Source organism: Phocoena sinus, chromosome 5, assembly GCF_008692025.1.
Source record: "Phocoena sinus isolate mPhoSin1 chromosome 5, mPhoSin1.pri, whole genome shotgun sequence".
In the NCBI taxonomy this organism is placed as follows: Eukaryota; Metazoa; Chordata; class Mammalia; order Artiodactyla; family Phocoenidae; genus Phocoena; species Phocoena sinus.
Window position 1 is genome coordinate 72,232,551 of NC_045767.1, and position 23,565 is coordinate 72,256,115.

The following is a 23,565-nucleotide window of genomic DNA, read 5'->3' on the forward strand; positions in this document are numbered from 1 at the left end:
TACACCCCATTAAGAAAATGAAAAGGTAAGCCACAGACGGGGAGAAAATATTTCTTAAAACATATAACCAACAAAGAATTCCTATTCAAAGTAAGAATAAATCGATTAGGAAAAGGCAGATAATCCTATTCTTTAAGGGTTAAAAATAACTTGAATAGTGTATTCTCTCACAAAAGAGAATATCCAAATGGTCACTGAACCTATGAGAAGTTGACCAACATAATTAGTCGTCAGGGAAATGCATATTTAAACCAAAATGAGATACCACTACACATGCACCAGATTGGCTAAAATGAAAACAGAAACCAAACCAAACCAAGCAAAAACCACAAGAATACCAAATATTGGCAAGGGCAAAGATGTGGAACAGCTGAAACGTCCATACCCTCTTTATTAAAGTATAATCTGGTATAAATTCTTTAGAAAACTGACTAAATCTGAGTATGTTCATACTCTACGACCCAGCAATTCTACTTTTAAGTATATATCCATCATTGTCGGGGCATATGTGTGTGTTAAACGTTATCAAAAGGCATACAAGAATGTTCATAATAATATTATTTAGAAAAGCCAAACATTGGTTAGAACCCGAAAGGCAACCTGAAGAAGGATGGGCAAATCCATTGCGGTGTAGTCCTGCAATGTAGCAGTTCACCGCAGTGCAGGTGGACCAACCACACCCAGCATGGTGGGTGAATTCACATGTGGAAGGATGGAAGAAAGAAGCCAGACATGGATGCCCGGTGTCCAATTTCATTTATATAAGGTAGTCAAAACCAGACAACATTACTCAGGCTCTAGACTTACGAACTGTGCACTCTTCTGGATATTGAAAAATTGAAAAGTTTATTTTTTAATTAAAAACGACCATGTTTGGGCTTCCCTGGTGGCGCAGTGGTTGAGAGTCCGCCTGCCGATGCAGGGGACACGGGTTCGTGCCCCGGTCCGGGAAGATCCCACATGCCGCGGAGCGGCTGGGCCCGTGAGCCATGGCCGCTGAGCCTGCGCGTCCGGAGCCTGTGCTCCGCAGCGGGAGGGACCACAACAGTGAGAGGCCCGCGTACCGCAAAAACAAACAAACAAACAAAAAACGACCATGTTTAACTTAGATAGATGGCTAATGACAGAATTTTTTAAACATATAGTATTTATGGGGCAGAGGAATAATCTAGGCACCCATAACACCCTGAAATCACCTTTCCATCCCAATTCACAGCGACCCTGAGTCCTGCTTATCTGCTACACAATAATTGTGTTATCTTTTTTTCTTCAGTATATTCTGAGTCCCCCTAATGAGATAAATTTAAGGAAATAAAGTATCACCAAATTAGAAAGCAGGATTCTTTGGCTCTTATTTTTTCTCACAGATGTGCAACTATCACATTCACTAGAAAATAGCTCAAATCAAACTTGGTCCAAGTTCTATTCGAAAAAGGTGACAAGGACACTTTTAGCAACTCATTTTAGCAGGTTCTCTTGGGGAGAAGTCATTTCCCAGCCACCCACATAACCAGAGAGCAACAACCCAAACGTTCAGATAAAAAGAACCGGAATTTATCAAAAGGGTTCCAAATAATGTATAATGAAATTTGAAGTAAAAGTGAAACATTTTCCCCCAAAGTTTAAATACCCTTAGGAGCTGCATATATTTAAACATCTCAGAAGGGAGATTTAAACTTTGAAGAGAAATGTAGCTAGACAGACTCTACCTCAAAAGAGCTGAGAATTTAAAGAACATAGAGGGAACTTGGGGTAGGTTCTTCACTGGATTTGATTTTTACTTGAGCACATGTGCATACTTTACCATAGCTAAAACCAGCTGTGGCCGGCAAACAACTGCCCATCAGCCCAACTGGGTGGCGGAGACGGGACATGAGCCCTGGGGAGAAAAAAAAGCCAGCATTTCAGTCCTAGTTACTAGTACAAAAGAAAAAGCCAAATATACTAGAATATAGTGCTCTGGCAAAAAAGCATTCTACAGTTAGTCTGTTTGCTTATTTTTCCCATTAGAAAAACACTTTTCACAAAATAATATATGCTCATTGAACAGAAACTAAAGAATCCAAGAAAATACAAAGATGAAATAAAGGTCCCTTACAAAATCTTAGTATCCAGAGATACACTGTTATCACTTTGGAGAACATCTTCACAAAAATTTCCTTATGCGTGTTTGAAACATCTGATATGTTTCACAGAAATGTAAATGTTTTGCTCCAAGATTTTTACTCTCAAAATGTAATTGACATGTGTCAATGACTATAAATAGACCTTAATATTATTTCCAAGATTTCACTATTGTAAAATATGCTGTATATTTTTGAACATATATCTGTATGCACCTCTCAAATTATTGCCTCAGGCATAAATTCCTTAAAATGTGACTTCCTGATCAAAGAGTGTCTAGAAAGTTTGTACTAATTCATTCAACCACCAACAGTGTCTAAGTGTACCCATTTCCCCATCCTCCTCTTGAGAGTAGTTTATTATTATTTTTTAATAGCATGGTAGAGTAATGAGACTTCTCTTGATTGGGTCCACATGTAGTATTCCATAGGGTCAATTTCAGTTTTTGTTCAACAAACATTTATTATTTATTTCTTCAACTAGCATTTCTTGAAAGACTGCTTTGTGCCAAGCATTATCTAGATGGTGGGAGACAGCAGTGAGTAAGACAGCGATGGTCCCTACTCTCATGAAGCTTACATTCCAGTGGGAACAGAGAAAATAAAGAAGTACATGCACACACAAGAAGAAGCAGATGATGAGTAGATGAAGCAGATGAAGTAGAGTAGATGAAATAGAGCTTCTTTAGAATGAGTGCCCACAGAAGGCCTTTCTGACAAGACGACAGCTATGCTGCCATTGATGGATGAGTAGCCATCTTACAAGGATCAGAAGGAACAGCATTCCAGGCAGATGGAACAGCATGTGCAAAGGCTGGAAGACAGGAACAAACTTGGCCAACATAAGAACAGAAAGCAGCATTATTAAGTGCCCATTGTGTGCAAGACACTTCTCTAAGTAGATCCCAAAGATTCCAGAGGACCAAAGATGAGGAAAATGAGGACTCTGCACACAGGGGCTCCATCTCAGTGAGGGAAGACAGGCAGAGAGAGGCAATTTCAATGTAAAAGGAGTAAGTTCTGTGATGAAGATACGCAAGGTGCTCTGGGACACAGAGGAAGAGCACCTCGCACACTGTTGGATTCAAAGAAGTCTTCTGTCAGGAGATGATACCTGAGATGGATCTGACAAAAGGAGTCCACATTGTAGGCAGAGGTAGTAGCATGAGATATTGATACTTAGAGGTATGATGCAGGAAGAGCTATTTGAGCAAAGAGTGAGAGGTAGAAGGGGCAAGAAATTATACATGAGAGGTAGGTTATATTCTGGTTGTGGTCAAGGCCTTGTATGCTTTGCAAAGGAGCATTCCATCTTCCTGCAGGTGGGAGGGAGCCATTGAAAGATCCTAAATAAGGGAGTGGTGTAGTCAGATTTACATTTTGATACATCCTTCTGGCATCAGTATAGAGGATGGATAAGAGGAAGTCAACCTTGAAGGCAACAAGACCAGTGAAGAGGCCACTGTAATTATCTAAGTGAACAATGATTAGGGCAGTACTAGTACACAGGGAGAGGCAGGGACCTTCATGAGACATATATAGGACATGAAATTCATTGCACTTGGAAATTAATGAGAAGTGCAAGGAGAATGGATGTATCTATTCTGACTTCCATGTTTCCAGCCCCTGTAATTGGCAAGACGATGATACGATTATCTGATGATGATACACCAGGAAGAGTAAATTTGGAAGGAAAGTAGCGGTATAAGATGAAGAGCTCCATTTCCTCATTGAAGTTCAGGGCATGTGGGATTGCAGGTATCTGTGTCTACCAGGCAGGAGAATCATGCAATTGAAGTATAGTTGATGTACAATATTATGTAAGTTACGGGTGTAGTGTAGTGTTTCGCAATTTTTAAAGATTGTACTCCATTCACAGTTATTATAAAACATTGGCTATATTCTCTGTGTTGTACAATATATCCTTGTAACTTATTTTATACATAATAGTTTGTACCCCTTAGACTTCAATTTTCTTAATGAAGTAGATGGTTGGGCAATTTACTCATGGGCAGTGGATAATACTAGAAAGGGGGTCTTGAGGAGAATGGTAAAAGTTTGAACAGAAAACAGGAAAGGATGCTTACCAGTGACTCTGAAGACCTAGTTGGGGTTAGAGCCCTCATGAAGTTGGGACTCTATAACACATGATCAAAATAAAGAACATAATAGGAATTTCCTTAAGACCCTAACACCTTCCTCTAACTTCAAAGTTTTTGTTTGCCAAATATTTTTATTCTGTGAATTACTACCAGTGGTTTAGTGATGGTTTGTCTCTCTGATAGAAAAAAAAAAAAAAGTCTGTCACTCTCTTTGCATTGTCATTACTTCTGGTAAAGAGATGGATTGTCATGAGCTAAACTGATCAGAAGTCAAAAAGTAGACGGGATAGTCATGGGTTTCAATTCACAGCCTCATCTGGATCCTCCAATGATCTAAGTTGCCTCTTTCTGGAGGAGATGACAGTCATTAAACACAGACTCTGGAGCCAGTAGGTTCTACGGCTCCAATGGTTTCAAAGATTTCTGTGAATTCAAATCTCAGTGCAAATACTTATTAACGGTGTGCCTTGAGCACAACTCATGCCTCAGTTTCCTCTTCTGTAAGATAGAGACATCAACAGCATCTACCTCGTTGGATTTCTCTGAAGATTAAATAAATAAATATACATAAAATAGGGTCTGGTCCAAAGTAAGTCTTCAGTAAATATCAACTATTTCTGAGTCCCATGCCTTTCCTCTTATCATCCTTCTTTCTCTCTGTCTTATCTCTTTTCTACTTTCTTTTCTCCCTAATAAACAGCTGCCATAGTTAGAAGTTCTCAACCCCTGTTTTTCTTTTTTTTATCGTTCGATCTAGCTTTAATTTTAAAAGTTATCTGTGTGGTATTTCTTACATTATAAGAATAATTTATATACATTGTAATTTTTTAAAACCCTAGCACAATCTACAAAGCAGAAAATAAGTTTCCCTTACCCCCAGTCTCATTCCCCAGAGGTAAACATTAACAGCTTGTAATCTGTTATAATCTTATTAGTTTAAAAATTATTACCTAAACTGTAACAGGATTTTTCTATGTATGCACGTATTTCTATATATTGACTTTTCAAAAGTAAGACTATAAATATACTGTTTTGCACCTTTTTTTCTTTACTAAGCAACTTATCACTAACATCTTTTCAGGTCAGCACATCCTGATCTGCCTCGGTATTTTTTTTAACGTCACCACCACCACCACTCTGTTTCTTAAATTTTTTCTTTGAAGGAAGGGGAAAGAAGAGTGTGAAGAAGAAAACTCCTGATTCTAAGGGTTTCTATCTCTAGCCACAAATATGTCCTCACTGGCCCCGCTCAGACATGCTGCCACTTCCTCTCTAACCAAACGCCCAGTGACCATCAGGAATACCCAAGTGGACTCACTCCATAAGAGAATAAAAACTTCCTTGGATTTATTCCTGATATTTAGAACCAGTGTAATGGAAAAGTGGCCGCTTTCCAAAAGGGATTTGTTTGGGCATCACAACTTTTCATGAGAAAAATCTAAAAAAAGTACTGCAAGTACTTCAAGAAGTCAAAAGAATATGGAAGTTACAGTGGGTTCCAACTTCTATAACACTGAGGTAAGGAGATTTCCCCCCATAGGCTCAGAGTAGTCCAGTACAGGTTGGACGAGGGCTGAAGACCAGAGCTGTGGTTGTAATCGTGTTGGAATTTTCTGGAATTCTACATCTTTCCATAGATGATAGGTTTGCAAAAATAGCCATTATTGCAAATTACAGCTGGGAAAGGGGGTTAAATATGCCTCTGGTATATTCAAGTCAAATAGTAACTGTGTAAGACTGTGTCCTGTGTAAAACATTTTCTGTTTTCCATACAAGAAAGAACAGACGATGAGACATTTAAGGGTAATTTTCTATTGCAACTTTCTAAAGTTAAGAGCAAATTTAGAGGGGTAAAGAGAAAAAAGAATGAGCCTTTAGGACATTTGAAATTTTATTACATTTAGCTCCATGTAAATTTCAAGAACAGATGCATAATGACTAAATGGCCTTTTGCTTCCTTGTCATCTATCATTTTTCCAACCTGGCAGAAATGTAAAAAAAAAAATCAACCTACGTCTTGCCACCTGACTAGAAAAAACAAAAACGCATCAATGAGGAGGAGAATTGCACAGAAGACAGGTTGTATTTCGACTCTTAAACATTTCTACAGGGATATTTGGTCTTGTTAAGTGTCTGACCAGAGATACATTGCCTCTCTGGGGCCTGGCTCCCCGACTCTCCCAGCCTGAAGTTTCTGACTTACCAGCTGCGTTGTGCTGGTGATACCAGATCAACTCGGGGATTGATTGAAAGAGGTGTCTTTCAGCCACGTACCACTGTCCTGAGTCCTTCCTTTTAATCTGATAATGTTTGATGGTAGCCTCCATACTTCTACAATCAGTAAAATGTGAGTTCATAAACAAGCAAAAGACCACGTTGGAACCAAGTCAATCATTAAGCAACAGGACTCCACCTCTAAAACTCATATCCTAGTAACACTACACACTGAAGAGCAGATAGGATTAAATTCAACAGCTGCACCCCCAGCCCAGGAAAATTCCTCAGCTATGGTACTGGGGTCTTAGATTCAAACATAACTTCAGCGCAAGTTGTCTAGGTGACAAGTCTAGTGTCCAAAAATGTACAGCTCGTAATGGACACTTATGAGCATTTATTGAATCAAGTGTCAGTTCAATGAATGAATAAATGCACTGTGAGAGATGTGAGACAAAGGAGGGAGGAAAACCAGTATCGGGTGTATTGATGAGCAGGTTTGCTACGGGCAGCTGGGGCTTAATCCCTCTAGGAAGAGATGAGAGTCTGTGGAACATACCTCAGAGTCTTCCCACTAAAGTGCAAAGGAGCTGAAGGGCTTATCCTCCACTCCTCATGGATGGAGGGTCACCTAGGAAGCTAACTCTCAGGTACCTCCAGTCCACCCCTGGGGACCACAAGAACCCGCAGCCAGAGAACATCCTCAGGCAGAAAGAAACAGGAAGCTTTCTGAGTACAAGAGAGCTCTCTGCAGGGTAACCCAGGGGTAAACCAAGGTGAGGAGAGAATCGCACCAGCAGTGTCTTCTACAACTAATCAAATCTCCTTACTTGATGCTTGAGAAAAGGAGATGAGACAGTTTAAGTAATTTATCCAATGTCACATGCAGAGCTCGTTAGGGGATAAAATTTGAACCAATTAGTTGTCCCAAGTTCCAGGCCAGCAATTTTCTATGTTAGGCTCTCACTTACATTCTCTATGTGATGGTGTCTCCATAACAATGACTGTCGCAGGGATTGCTATTTCTAGAGAGATCAAAATCACAACTGCTTACCTCCCAGCTCTTATAAACACAGAAATGGTGTAGCATCCCAAATGTCTTGAATCTCTGACAATAAATGCACCTTCTTTAGACTGCAAAACAATTCATTCATTGTACAAGTTTATTCCTTATTAGGAAGAAAGACAAACATCTCAATAATGAAAACCAAAGCTATACTGATTTACTATAAAAGGATGATACTGTTTTTTCAAGTACACACAATGTTATCTCTTAAACCCTTTATAGACTTAAATGTCATAACTATAAAATAAAATATAATTGGGACAAGAATTTGCAATGCATGAGTATTTTAAAACTTTGCTCCTGATTTTTCTAAGAATTCTGCATTTGACAGCCTTGTGCCCCACCATTTAGTTATTTTTGTTCTACTGATCAAGATAATAGATAAAAATAGCTGATGAATAAGAAGAACTCTGAGACAGACTGACAGGATTGTTCTTTAGAGGAAAAGAAACAACATGGTAAGTGGGGGTGAAGGAGGCAGAGAGGAATACATTTGGGAAGATGAGGAATGGAAAGAGACCAGAGCTCATGATACGGATGGAAAGAGAATAGACTTGGGAGAGTCTGGAGAGAAGAGCGAGGACAGCCATTCTGCTTGCTCTAGGGGTACAGGAGAGGCAGAAGGAGAAATGGCAGGAGGGAAGAATATTATAATAAGTTTGATGGTACATTATCAATTGGATCCCCATGGACATTCTTTGGGAAACTCCACTAAAGCTGAAAATTGCTTTCAAATAAGCTTAAAGTTGACGGTTTGGCTTAGTTTGATACCGTAAAAAAAGTTTTCCCGTTATTAAGTGTGCTTACACTCATGAAGAGGAAAATATCTCAGAATCTTGGCAGACCCGTGAAAGCTTACACTTATCAAGTGCTGGTGGGTTGCTTGAGAACTGCACGATCCAAACAGCATCTCCTCAAGATGAACATAATACATCTTCTCCTTCTCTTTCCAGATGCTTACCAAGAAACAAGCCTCATTTTCTGGTCAAATTTTTGAACCAATTGAAAAGAATAGAGAGCCCAGAAATAAACCCACGCTTATATGGTCAAATAATCTGTGACAAAAAAAGACAGGAATATACAATGGGAAAAAGACAGCCTTTTCAATAAATTGCAATGGGAAAACTGGACAGCTACATGCAAAAGAATCAAACTGGGTTACTTTCTCACACCATATACCAGAATAAACTCAAAATGGATTAAAGACTTAAATGTAAGACCTGAAACCACAAAAGTCCTAGAAGAAAACACAGGCAGTATGCTCTCTGACATCGGTCTTAACAACATTTTTTTGGATTTGTCTCCTCAGGCAAGGGGAACAAAAGCAAAAATAAACAAATAGGACTATATTAAACTACAAAGCTTCTGCACAGTGAAGGAAACTATCAACAAAATGAAAAGGCAGCCTACTGAATGGGAGTAGATGTTTACAAAAGATATATCTGAAGAGGGGTTAGTGTCTAAAATACACAAAGAACTCATACAACTCAACATCAAAAAACAAACAATTCTATTTAAAAATGGGCAGAGGACCTGAATAGACATTTTTCCAAAGAAGATATACAACAGACCCATGAAAAGATGCTCAACATCACTAATCATCAGGAAAATGCAAATCAAAACCACAACGAGATATCACCTCACACCTGTCAGAATGGCTGTCATCAAAAAGACAACAAATAACAAGTGTTGGCAAGGATGTGGAGAAAAGAGAACACTTGTGTACTACTGGTGGAATTATAAATTGGTGCAACCACTATGGAAAATAGTATGTAGATTCCTCAAAAAATTTAAAATAGAACTACCATATGATTCAGCAATTCTACTTCTGGATATTTACCTAAAGAAAACGAAAGCACTAGTTTGAAAGGATATATGCACACCAATGTTCATAGCAGCACTATTTGCAATAGCCAAGATATGGAAGCAACCTAAGTGTCCATCAACAGACGAATGGATAAAGAAGATGTGGTACATATATATACAATGGAATATTACTTAGCCATAAAAAAAGAATGAGATCTTGCGATTTGTGACATGGGTGGACCTAGAGGGTGTTATGCTAAGTGAAATAAGCCAGACAGAGAAGGACAGATACCATATGATGTCACCTATATGTGGAATCTAAAAAGCAAAGCAAACAAGCCAACAAAAGAAAAACAGACTCATAGATACAGAGAACAAATGGGTGGTTGCCAGATGGGAGGGGGTTGGGAGGGGGCATGAAATAGGTGAAGGGGACTGCATTACAAACCTCCAGTTATAAAATAAATAAGCCACAGGGATGTAATATACAACATAAGAAATACGGTCAATAATATTGTAATAACTTTGTAAAGGGACAGATGGTGACTTAACAGTGATCATTTCATAATGTATGCAAATATCAAATCACTATGCAGTACACCTGAAACTAATATAATATTGTGTGTCAACCATATTTCAATTAAGAAAGGAAATTCAAATTAAAATGAAAAAATCTAGAAATTAATAAGGAAACACTACATATCAGGACCTCTGTTATATCGGTCAGGCAATACTCAGAAATAAATTCACAGTCTCATTATTTATATCAATAAATGAAAGGAATACAAAATAAACAGATCCAACTCAAGAAGTTAGGTTAAGAATTATAAAATAAACCCAAGTAAAGTAGAAGAAAAGATCTAGAGACTGTCATATAGAATGAAGTAAGTCAGAAAGAGAAAAACAAATATCATATATTAACGCATGTATGTGGAACCTAGAAAAATGGTACAGATGAACCAGTTTGCAGGAAAGAAGTTGAGACACAGATGTAGAGAACAAACGTATGGACACCAAGAGGGGAAAACCACAGTGGGGTGGGAGTGGTGGTGTGCTGAATTGGGCGATTGGGATTGACATGTATACACTGCTGTGTATAAAATTGATGACTGATAAGAACCTGCAGTACAAAAAAAAACAACTAATACCAATCTTTCTTTGGGTTATTTGTATGGAAATATGTTAATATAAATGTTTCAGACATTACATGAAATTTCTAAAAATCTTATATGTTCTGACATAACGATATAAGTCATAATTCTAGTTATTAATTTAAAATGTATATCTCAGAAATAACTAAATTTCCTTATCAATTGCATTATTCTAAAAAAATAAAGACAAAAGCAGAAAATAATAAATTATAAAAATATAATACAGCAAGTAATTAAATTCAAAGTCTGGTTGCCTAGGGAAAAACAATAAAATAGATAAACTACTACTTAACCTAATCAATAAATAATGGGGTGAATCTATTAAAAAATAAGTCACAAGCATCCAGAAAAAAATTAAAGAATCTTCTTGACTCTATAAAATACATTTGAAAACTTGAATAAAATGGGTAATTAGCTAGCAAAACATAAAATTTATCAAAATTGATTCCAGAAAAGCTAGAAATCTTACTGGACCAATTGAACTGAAACACGGATAAGGTTTTAAAAGAGCTACAACATTAAAAAGCACCATAGTTACACCTTGTGATGTTACTAAATCTTAAAGAAATGATAGATCAATTAAATAATTCCAGAGCATATGAAAGAAGAAAAACTTCTAAATTATACAAAGTGGTTTAACATCCATACCAACAACACAGCAAAGATTGTGTACAAAAGGGAAAACAACTAACCAGTCTTCATTTATATCAATGCAAAAATCCTAACTAGGGGCTACCCTGGTGGCGCAGTGGTTGAGAGTCCACCTGCCGATGCAGGGGACGCTGGTTCGTGCCCCGGTCCGGGAGGATCCCACATGCCGCGGAGCGGCTGGGCCTGTGAGCCATGGCCGCTGGGCCTGCGCATCCGGAGCCTGTGCTCCGAAACGGGAGAAGCCGCAACAGTGAGAGGCCCACGTACCGCAAAAAAAAAAAAAAAAAAATTCCTAACAAACTGAATCCAGTAGCACAATAAAAGAATAATATACCATGACCAAGAGGGATTACATACAAGAATGCACAAGTAATTTAATATTAGGGATTTTATTAATATGATTCATCATTTAATAGATCTGAGGAGAAAAATCTCATCAACAACTCCATAGATGTTGAAGAAGCATTTGACAATTTCAACTTATATTATCAGGATTTTCTTATTTTTTATAAAATGGTAATATATGTGTACTTCTTTAACACAATAGCCCTTATTTACTTTAGTCCCAAGTCCAGCATCATGTTTTATGTAGAAATCATTCTAACTAAAACCAGGAAAAAAGAAATACCCACTGTCAGCCCTGGTATTTAATTCTGTTCTGAGATACTAGCCAGTGCAATTAAATGAGGCAGAAATTAGCAACACTGATTTAAAATTGTAAAAGAGGGTTGAAATAATCACTGTTTGTTGCTGATAAGATTACATACCTGAAACCCAAGAGAATTGCCTGAAAAAATACTACAAAAATTTTTTGAATTCATCTAAGTCATCAGTTACAAACTAATTCACAGAAATCAAGAGCTTTCAAAAGTAAAAATAACAAGATAAGCCCATTTATAATAGCAACAAAAAGATAAAATACCTTAAAATAAACTTAAAAATCCATGTGCAAGGGCTAAATGAAGAAAACCTTAAAATGATCCTGAAAAATACAAAAGTATTTGCTTTTTCTTATTAGGTCTTAACTCCATCTAAGATCTGTTTTTGCTTGATGTAGGGACCTAATTTTAATTTTTTCTATATGAGTATTTAATATATGGGTCCTGGAACAAATTGGTCCCTAAACCCCACTGATCTGTAATGCATGAACAATTTTCTCTAAATTAATCTGTAAATTTAATGCAACCAAGAGGAAAGTTTTTTAAATGAGGCAAAGTAATTCTGAAGTTCATATGGACAAAATATGTGTCTCCAGAATGTTTCTAAAAAAGAAGAAAGGAGGCTAGCCACACCAGAGAAAGCTTCAGTGTTTAAAAACATTATAATGGCAGAACATGAATAGACAGGCTGATCAATGAAACCATGTAGTAAGTCCAGACATAGTTTTTTGTGTTTATGATGAAAGTGGCATCTCAAATCAATACAGACAAGAAGGACACTTGGTAAAGAAAAAAATTAACTTGAATCCAAACCTCATGATAACAGGAAAAATTATAAATGGATCAAACATGTATACATAAAAAATAAAGTCACTAAAGTAGTCAAGAAACATGGGAATTTCTTTTTATAACCTTGGAGTGGACAAGGCAATTCTAACCTGACACAAACCCTGAAGTCTTACGAAAATTTGTCTTAAAAATTCAAATACTATTCATGGCAAGAAAAAAAACACAAAGCAAAAATTGGAGAAAATATTGCCACATATCACAAAGAGTTAATTTCCTCAATATAGCTACCTAGGTCCTACAAATTGTGAGGGAAGCATCAAAAAAACCCACAGAAAATTTTGCAAAGGATATGGACAGCTACAGAAAAGGAAATACAAATATATAGACTTTAATATAGAAAAAACTGCTTAACATTCCCAGAATAAGAGAAAAGCAAATTAAATCACACTGAGATGAGATGTCAGAGAGCAAAGTTCCAAATGTTTAATTAAAATGCTTGCTGAAGATGTTGTGGGAAAATAAGCACTCTCTTACATGTCTAAATGTAAGACAGATATATAAATTGATACAACTCTTATAGAGGGCATTGTGATATCTAACAAAATTGGAAATGTGCATTCTCTTTGACCCAGAATTTCCACCTTTGGTGATTTATCCTACAAATATTCTCACATAAATGGAAAGAAGACAAATGTGTTGGTTACCTACGGCAGGACTGTTTTAATAGTAAAGAAGTATATACTACTTAAATTTCTATGATGAAGGATCGGTTAAATAAATTGTGACAGGGACTTCCCTGGTGGCGCAGTGGTTAAGGATCCACCTGCCAATGCAGGAGACACGGGTTCGAGCCCTGGTCTGGGAAGATCGCACATGCCGCGGAGTAACTAAGCCTGAGTGCCACGACTGCTGAGCGTAGGCTCTAGAGCTCGTGAGCCACAACTATTGAAGCCCGCACACCTAGAGCCCGTGCTCCGCAACAAGAGAAGCCACTGCAATGAGAAGCCTGCGCACCGCAACGAAGACCCAACGCAGCCAAAAAAAAATAATTAATTAAAAAAAATAAATTGTGACACATTCATGCTAAGAAATACTATGCAGGTGTAAAATGAATGAGGACGCTTTACATACTGATGTGGAAAGATTCCTAAAATATATTATTAAGTGAAAAAAAGTAATGTACAGAAAAGTATAATAATTATGTTACCATTTGCATAAAAATAACACAAGAAAATATTGATATATTGTACTTGCTTGCATATGTAGTAAATATCTGTGAAAGGACACAAAACAAACTAATAATAGTAGTTTGGAGGGAAATTGATGGGTTGGAGACAAGGATGAAAGAAAATTCAAAGTCCTTCCTTTTGATTTTTGAAGTATAAAAATTTATTGACTATTGAAATATGAAATTAATAAAATTATAAGATACTTCCATAAATAATTTATGCAATAAATTTGAAAATAAATATAAAATAGGCAATTCCTTAGGTAAATATAAATTAAATCCCCCCAAAAAACGCAAACAGGGGCTTCCCTGGTGGCGCAGTGGTTGAGGGTCCGCCTGCCGACGCAGGGGATGAGGGTTTGTGCCCCGGTCCGGGAGGATCCCATGTGCCGCAGAGCGGCTGGGCCCGTGGGCCATGGCCGCTGAGCCTGCGCGTCCGGAGCCTGTGCTCCGCAACGGGAGAGGCCACAGTGGTGAGAGACCCGCGTACCGCAAAAAAAAAAAAAACAAAAAAGAAAACGCAAACAGAAAAGGAAATTAAATTGTAATCAAATATCTATCTGTTTGAAAATGCAGCTTGCCAGACTATTTTACAAAAGATATATCTAACCTTCAAGAAACAAATAACTTCTATCTAATATAACAATTCCAGAGATTGGAAAAAGAGATAAAAACCCCACATGCCAACTCATTTTATGATGCTAGTATAACTTTTATGCTAAAACCAGACAAAGAGGACAGAAAATTAGAAGCCAGGCTAACTTTGAACTTGATAGAACAAATGCTAAATAAAATATTAGGAAACCCAAACAAGCAATATATTTTAAATGCTTCATAACCAAACAGGATGTAAACCAGGCATATTTTTAAAAATAAAAATCAGAAAATATGTAAATTACAAAAATATTTTAAGATATAGAGGAAAAATATGTATATATTTAAAATATCATACACACTCTTCAGACAGATTAAAGATCTAAATGTGAAAAGCACATCTTTAAAACATTTAGGGCTTCCCTGGTGGCGCAGTGGTTGAGAGTCCGCCTGCCGATGCAGGGGACATGGGTTCGTGCCCCGGTCCGGGAAGATCCCACATGCCACGGAGCAGCTGGGCCCGTGAGCCATGGCCGCTGAGCCTGCGCGTCCGGAGCCTGTGCTCCGCAACGGGAGAGGACACAGCAGTGAGAGGCCCGCGTACCGTAAAAAAAAAAAAAAAATTAAACACATGGACAAAATGGGAACACACCCTTCTACTGTGGTTGCCTCTGCTGAGTGAGTGAGGACCAGAAAGATGAGGGAGGGGGTGGGCTTTAACTGTATCTGTAATGTCTTATTTTGTTAAAGAATGTTATGACCCAATGTTACTATTGATATTTACGATATCTGGGTTGTGGGTATGGGAAGGTTTGCTACCAAATTCCCCATTCTAGCCTTTGTAGGGAGGTCAGACACTTGCCCCGTTCTGGTTTCCTCTCAGATGTAGAACCTCACGTAGGACCTGCCCAGCCCAGAGATTCAGGCCATATTACCTGTGACCAGCTTGCTTACTGTGGACCTACTTTTCGACTTCCCTTCTCCACTTCTGCCTGCCTGTCATCACACCTTCTTTGTCCATTCTGCACCCACTAATGTATAATGTCACCATGCCAGGCAGATATTGCATTTGCTGCCATGCTCCATTTCCTTGCAGCCAGTGAGGCCAGGCCAGACCTCCAGCCTCTGTCCCCACCACCACCTGAGGCTGGTCTGTGTCCCTCGTGCTCAGCCTGTCCCCCAGCTACTAACTGGACCATCCCTGTGTCCTAAGCCATTACTGGCACTGAGTTTTGAGATACAGACCTGATTCTCGCTCATATTTCTAGATTTCCTCAATATCCGACACCAGGTCATAATGACACATATACTTCTCACTTACTTTCTAGTTCTGACTGTACATTTACCCACAGTTGATATTTACCGTCAGGTGGAAATTTAAACTATACACAGTTTTGTTTTGTTTTGACCTAGATGAGCAGTTTTGATCTGAGTTTGATATTTTGGCTACTCCACTCTTCCTTTTGTTCCCAAGAACGAAAGTGCAGCCCCGTGTATTTTTCTATATCTGTGTTTTTCATGAGTCTAAGCTAAGCTCAGGAGGGCAGACTATATATTGGATTGTCATTGATGCAAAGGTACACAGGCAATCCAAACAGAGACCCTTCTGGCAGAAAGCACTTCAGAGTGAATGAAGGAGTTTTAGTATGTTAGAGCTGGAATCATTTCAGGAGAAAGACATTTCTGAAATTATGGTGAAAATCAATGAAAAACATGATTTGATACAAAGATATCTAGCTTACGACTTAAAAAATGTATAGTAGAGATGAAGTTGTAAGAATATTTTAAAGCTAAAAAAACAAAACCAGTGAGTAATACAACTTTTTAGTTGGGTAAAGTCTTTATAATGTGCCTCTCTCAGAAATTTTGAAAATATTCACAAATTTATTCACAAATAAATTGAATTACCTCTTGTCTCAAAAGACGTTCTGTCTGATTTCTGGTGATATTTCTATGGTACCACCTGTAAAAGTAATAAAAATAATTTTTAAATGTTATGTTCTATTTCTTTCCAGAAAAAAAAAACCCAAAAAACCCCAAGCTGCTCCATTTCCTTCATTTTTAAAAACTTTCTCCAGAACTGATTTTAGAAAACGGAGTGATTTTTAACTCAGATAAACAATAACGTACTGTAATGTGTCCGTTAGTTTAATACAGTTTTATTGATTGCAAGCCAAGATCTCACTTATTCTATCACATCTCCATTCAACTTTCTGACACACAGTATATAATTTTGAATGATATAACCTCCTGAAAATTCCATAAAAGGTATGTGGTTAGGAAGTCATCATCTTCAATAAACACCTTACAGAGCTTTGGTTAAACAAACTAAAAAATAACCATTTCTTTCCCCTCAGGAACATCTTGTTTACATGCTTATATATGTGTTACGTTATCTTTCTGAACTTAAAACTCACACCAACTTATCTGACTCTCCTAAGTTTGTTACCTTGTGGTAAAGTCAGTGGTTTGATAGCGTAAACAACCAATATACAAATCACCCTGCCCCAATCCCTCACGGGCCTCATGGTGGTCCTCTTTTTCCCCTCGCTTACTAAGCTTGGGCCACATTGGGAATCTTTCCTGGCTCAAACTCACGAAGCCCTTTTCCGCCTCCGACCTTGCTGTTATCTCTGCATGAAGCCATCATTAAATGACTTTAAAATACCAGAGCTACACACAGTGATCATAATTAAGTAACACTGTAATTTAAACACATGGTTTGGTATAACAACACAATCAGTAGGCAAATGTGGTACAGGAAAGAGAGAGGAAACGGTAGAACAAAGGCGAGAGACAGAAAAATGGAAAAGCTTTCATTTCAAAACAAGATTTTAAAAAGGAGTTACTCTAATTTTACCAGAAATAATATTTTTGTGGACAGTGGAAGGAAGAGTGCATATATAACCATGCAGTAAGTCAAGTGGGGGGAGCGCAAAGGTGGCTGATTGAAACTCAGACCTGCCTTGGAGGATGGAACCTATCTCATCAATGTGGACTTCCTCTAACCTTCAATAGTAGAAAGTTGCCACTAAATTAGAATGGTCAGGTTCTTTAAATACTAATGCCCTCCAATTGAAAACAGTCTTTTAAAAAGATGAACCACAGAGAATAGGGGATGATTACAGATGATTCTAATCAAAGTAATATGACTATATGACTACTTACTGCTCGTGGAAACAAGAGTAACTGTGATGTTAAACTGTGCATATCATTCAGTACTTTTTAATGACTATTCATATTGTGGAAGGGAATTTCAAGATGAGTCTGAGACCTCTTGCTGTAGAAAGAAGAAATTCTTTCAAAATAAATGAGGCAGAATTAAAGACACAGGGAACCAGTTTAATGGGCCCCCCACTGGCTAAGTTCTGAAATATGGGTGCTAAAAGGAGAATGATGATTATAGCTCACTGAAATAACTGAAGCTATAAAAAGCCAAGACTGCATAATGTACTCGAAAGGGGAGAGATTAACATAAATTGATTTTTTTCTCAATAATGTTTTTTACCTGCTATTGTGTTGGTGTTAATTTTGTTGCTTTGTACTTATTTATTATAGTGATAAATAAAATAAATATATTAATTTTGACTAAATATAAATTAAAAATCCATCCACGTGGAAGTCATACTTAGAATGACTTCAAAGTAGTAACAAAAGAGCCAGATAGAAGTATATGATGAATTTAAGACCCTTTAAAATAATGCAGAATTCCATCTGCATTATTATAATGATATATGTAAGGCAGGAAAAGATAGGATGAATGCAATTTAGAGGAGGTGGGAGCATGGTATTTCAGAATTTCATCTCTTTAAATCAGTTGGTGAAAGTTAGAAGAGTTTTTGTTCTGTTTTGTTTTTTTCAAATAGGTAAGGCTGTAACTCCTTTACTGAGACAACACTGATTATAAAACTAATATTGAGGGGCTTCCCTGGTGGCGCAGTGGTTAAGAATCCACCTGCCAATGCAGGGGACACGGGTTTGAGCGCTGGTCTGGGAAGATCCCACATGCTGTGGAGCAACTAAGCCCCTGTGCCACAACTACTGAGCCTGTGCGCTACAGCCTGTGAGCCACAACTGCTGAAGCCCACGCACCTAGAGCCTATGGTCCGCAACAAGAGAAAACACCGCAGTGAGAAGCCTGCGCACCGCAACGAAGAGCAGCCCCGGCTCCCTGCAACTAGAGAAAGCCCACGCACAGCAACAAAGACCCAATGCAGCCAAAAATAAATAAATAAATAGTAAATAAATGTTTAAAAAATTAAAAAAAAAACTAACATTGAATGATTTCAATAGAAGCCCCAATACCCAGGATTGTGGTGGGCCTTCTACTGACATATTAAAAAAAATCCTGGCTCAAACTCACCAGGATTGGACTCACGGTACGTCCAACTGTGGTTGAGTACAACCATCTTATATATATGTAAGCCACCCATGTGCCATTCTTAGATTTCTGATCAATAAGTAACAGTATTGTGGTCTTGAGTTTTAGCCCTAGAAACCCTATTAGGTCTGAGAAGGTTAATCTGCTTCACTGAGTGACTTTCTAACCCTGAGAAGGTTAAGCACTCAGTGTAGAGACAATTAGATAAATCAGACTCATATTTCCATAGCTCAGGATAATCAATGTTTGCTATTTAAAATATCTATAACTTTAAGAGAATCTGGCATATCAGGTTTTTGTCTTTGATTTAAAATTAATCTTAAACTTGTTATTTGAAGTTTGAGGGAATTGAACCAATTTTTAAAATGACATTCATATGGATAAGAGAACTCGATTTACCACATATATCTGTTTAACTTATTACACTTCCAGGATCATGTAAGGACTTACAAAGGGCTATTACAATTGCAAATTTGCCCTGTCAGGCATGTGACGTACAATACTTAAAAAGAAAACTGAATTTATTCAGTTTATCAATGCAAGTTAGATGTTTCCAGAAATTTAATTAACTGAGCTTATAAATAGGATGGATTGTTTAAAGACATTTCGTATGTTGAGTATGAATTAAGGTGATTGTTCTTAACTTTTTTAGATTTATGCGTGGTATATCAAGACTTACAAGTTAAATCTGAAGGCTTACTGAAAACCAGGGTTTTACGTTGTAATGTTGATAATTTAATTTCAAACCAAAGTAGCCATAAATATTTCTCTGAATAAAGGTTCCCCTGAAATGTCAGAAGCCCATGTGGACACAGCATTCCTTCCCCGCTCGGCCCCTAACTCCCTCCTGCCCACTTTAGGCCTCAAGTCACTTCCTCAGGAAGGTCTTCCCCACCCAACACGCTCATTTAAATTATATCCCCTTCCCTCTCCCTGTGCCCCATACTGTTCCTTCATAATACCACAATTTAAAATGATATATTTATTTGTGAATTTGGGGTTGTTTAATGTCTATTTTCCCATGAAGCTGTAAGTTGCATGAAGGCAGGGACTGCTTCTGTGTATTCCATATTGTGTTTCCAAGGCCTGGAACAGCTAACATCTGGTACATCCTAAGTGCACGATAAAAAAGACTGAACAAATAAATTGACTGGAGGACTGAAGTATCTATGAATGTAGTACACCTGTAATACTAGGCAAGGTGGACCAAACTGTAAATGCCTTACCTGTTCATTTCACAGTTCAAGACGGGTTCGAGCCCTGGTCCAGGAAGATCTCACATGCCACGGAGCAACTGGGCCCCTGCGCCACAGCTAGTGAGCCTGCTCTCTAGAGCCCGCGAGCCACAACTACTGAAGCCTGCGTGCCTAGAGCCCGTGCTCCACAACAAGAGAAGCCACCACAGTGAGAAGCCCGTGCACTGCAACGAAGAGTAGCCCCCACTCGCCGCTGCTGGAGAAAGCCCGCGCGCAGCAACAAAGACCCAATGCAGCCAAAAATAAATAAAAATAAATAAATTTAATATCTCAACCTTAGTGTCTGATCTGCAGAATGAGGGGCAGAATGATCTACAGAGTGACTGCTAAGATTTCCGTCTTCTAAATCTATAAGGGTAGCAAGAATGTATTTCTAAGCAGAACTCTAGTAACATACCAAATGTTCTTCCAAACTACATTAGCCTACTTCTCAACTTCATTGATTTCTAAAAGATTTCAAAACATGAGCTAAATACAGTCATGTGTCTATATATTAAGTCTAATTTCATTTATGCACAATTAATGCCATTTTTAATTTTTTAAAATGTTTTGACCACGCTGCATGGCATGAGGGATCTTAGTACCCTGACCAGGGATCGAACCCATGCCCCTTGCAGTGTAAGTGCAGAGTCTTAACCACTGGACCACCAGGAAAGTCCCCATTTTTTAAATAATAACTTTTCCATTTAGGACATGCATTAAAATAAGTGCAAGATGAGTGTTTGGTTTCACATTGTCACTGTCAAAAATTTTTTTAATTGACCGTACAAAACAAAAGTGATTTTAAGAAAAAGAAGTTTCTGAATCAACCGTTATAAGGATCAAAGATCTCTTAGGTTAAAGCTGCCAACCGTGTTACCTTCTTTTCCTTACTTTGGTCTTACAGACCAAAAACACTATGTATACTTATAAGCTGCCCAAATGTACATATTTTTCATAGATTAACCATAGGACATATTTTGGAGGACACTTACTCGTATATTTCTAAGTTGGTTGGTTTGTTTTCAGTTACATAGTTGCTTGGAATTAAGCCTTCATTCCTACAAAGACAAAGCAAAAATCAAAATGCTTGGCACATTTGTGGCATTATTGTGGCAAAAATCCTTTTAAAAACCTCAAGGATGCAGGGGAAAATCAAATTCATTTGACTAATTAAATTGTTGAAAGAAGAAAGAAAAGTTTTTTCATTTCAACTAAAATCTCTGCATGATAAATACTAAGTTTCTGACTTATAATGTGAATAGTTTAAGACGTTTTCTGACAAAAATCTTTGCAAAGAGGAAAAGGTGTACTTACGTGATCACTGGGACATCATAGTGACTAGATTAAAAGCATACCAATTACAAAGATATTGACTTAATTCTTTTTAATTGCCACAGAGTATTCCACAGAATAGATATTCTAGTTCAGCCACGCCCCTATTACAGCAAAGCTGGAAAGAAATACTTGAACATGCCTTCTTGTGTACAAGTAAAAGTACTTCTCTAAGACAGATACCAAGCAGGGAAACTGCTGGGTCACGGAGTATGTACATCTTTCAGTAGATACAGTAAATTGCTGTTGAAGGGAAATGTACCAATTTATACACTCATCGGCAGGGGAGGGGTTTCACTTTTCCTATACCTTCGCCAATGAAATCTGAAATTTAAAATTATGAAAAGATCTCCAAGACATTTTATTGAGGAATACAAGCAAGTTGCAGAGCAATGCATAAAGTATGGTCAGACTTAGGTAAATTATATCTGCAAACAATACCATATGTTTCAATGAGTGCATTGAGAATGATCTGGACAAGTACTCACTAAATGAATAATGGTGCTTCCTTTTGGGAAAGAGACTGGGTTTGGAGGTGCGGCAAAGCAGAATTTGGGTACTATTTATCATGTTTGAATCCAAAAAAAAAACAACTATATTCAGTTATTAACTTTGAAGTTAAAAATTGTTGTTGTTTCTCTCTGAGTCATGCCAATAGGCCACCTGCAGCCGTAGCTAATTACACAGCCCTGAACCTACTAACTTACTGTGATCACTGGGACATCATACCTCTTTTCCCACTGAAAAGTCTCCATCACATGTTGAGACTCAATCAAAAACTGGTAACACAGCCAAATCATCAGGAAAATATAAATAAAGAGGTATGTATGTACTTCTGATGCTTAGACACTTATAATCTCCAAATCTTGACAAGGATCAGAAATCAGTGCCAGCATTCTTTCCCAGAAAGCTCACCTACTCCTCAGAATTCTTCTCTACCCAGGACTCCAGTCTGGCATTAGCAATCTATTGCAACTGACACAAAGAAGTCTTATTGCATCCCAGGGTCTTTTTTCTTTCCAATTTAATTCAGAAACTATTGCAATGTTTACTTCTAAAACTAGTCATTGTAGAAATATGAAAATGAATAAGATACTGTTTCCATTTCTATCTCAGAGCTTAACAGGAAAAAAATTCAAATTGCCAAAGAAAGCATAAATTAGAATAAGAACTTGTATGGTAGGAACTATCATTCCCATTTTACAAATAAAGAAACAAAAATTCATTAAAAATAGAACTACCATATGATCCAGCAATTCTGCTTCTAGGTATTTATCTGAAGAAAATGAAAACACTAACTCAAAAAGATATATGCACCCCCATGTTCATTGCAGCACTATTTACAATAGCCAAGATGTGGAAACAACCTAAGTGTCCACTGATGGATGAGTGGATAAAGAAAATGTGGTATATATCTCTACAATGGAATATTATTCAGCTATAAAAAGAAGAAAATCTTGTCCTTTACAGCAACATAGATGGACCTGGAGAGCACTATGTTAAGTGAAGTAAGTCAGACAAAGACAAATACTATATGGTCTCACTTACACGTAAAATCTTTTAAAAATTGAAGAAACAAACAAACAAGCTCATATATAGAAAGAACAGATTGGCGGTTGCCAGAAGCAAGGGTGGGTGGGGGTGAAGTGGGTGAAGGGGATCAGAAAGTATAAAACTCCCGCTACAGAATAAATATGTCTTGGGGATATAATGTATAGAATGGTGACTGCAGTTAATAGTACCGTATTGCATGTTTGAAAGTTGCTAAGAGAATAAATAAAAGTTCGTAAAAGTTCCCATCACAAGAAAAAAAATTTGTAACTATGTATGGTGATGAATGTTAACTAGACTTGTAGTTAACATTTCACAATATATATAAATATTGAATCATTATGCTGTATACTTAAAACTAATATAATGTTATATGTCAATTATAACTGAGAAGAAAGAGAGAAAGGAAGGAAAGGAGGGAAGGAGGGAGGGAGGGAGGGAAACAGAGGGTAAGTGACTTGCCCAAGGACACACAACAGTACGCGGCAGCATCAGGATATAAAGCCACATGTACCTAGTTTAGAGAGTCTGCCTGAAATCACGGTGCTATAATGCTCTTTCATACAGATGGGGAGGTGTGGGAACAGCTTCTGTTTCATTTACGAGGAAGAGTTATAAACCTGGATTAAATGAGCCACTACACGGAGTCTATGTCATGCTTCAGAAGTCTTCAGAGAATG

General features: G+C 37.6%; 1 protein-coding gene across 3 annotated transcripts in view; it reads right to left on the bottom strand.

The window, feature by feature from the left end:
• The window catches only part of TXK (TXK tyrosine kinase), a 62,918-nt gene that overhangs the window by 22,053 nt on the left and 17,300 nt on the right, over positions 1-23,565 (bottom strand). For all 3 annotated transcript variants that reach the window (XM_032632697.1, XM_032632696.1, XM_032632695.1), the window contains 5 exons: positions 20,995-21,060; positions 16,292-16,346; positions 7,494-7,573; positions 6,429-6,556; positions 1,805-1,879 (listed from right to left, as the gene is read on the bottom strand). In XM_032632697.1, coding sequence (XP_032488588.1) covers positions 1,805-1,879; positions 6,429-6,556; positions 7,494-7,573; positions 16,292-16,346; positions 20,995-21,060 — 404 coding nt within the window. The remainder of the gene's footprint in view (positions 1-1,804; positions 1,880-6,428; positions 6,557-7,493; positions 7,574-16,291; positions 16,347-20,994; positions 21,061-23,565) is intronic.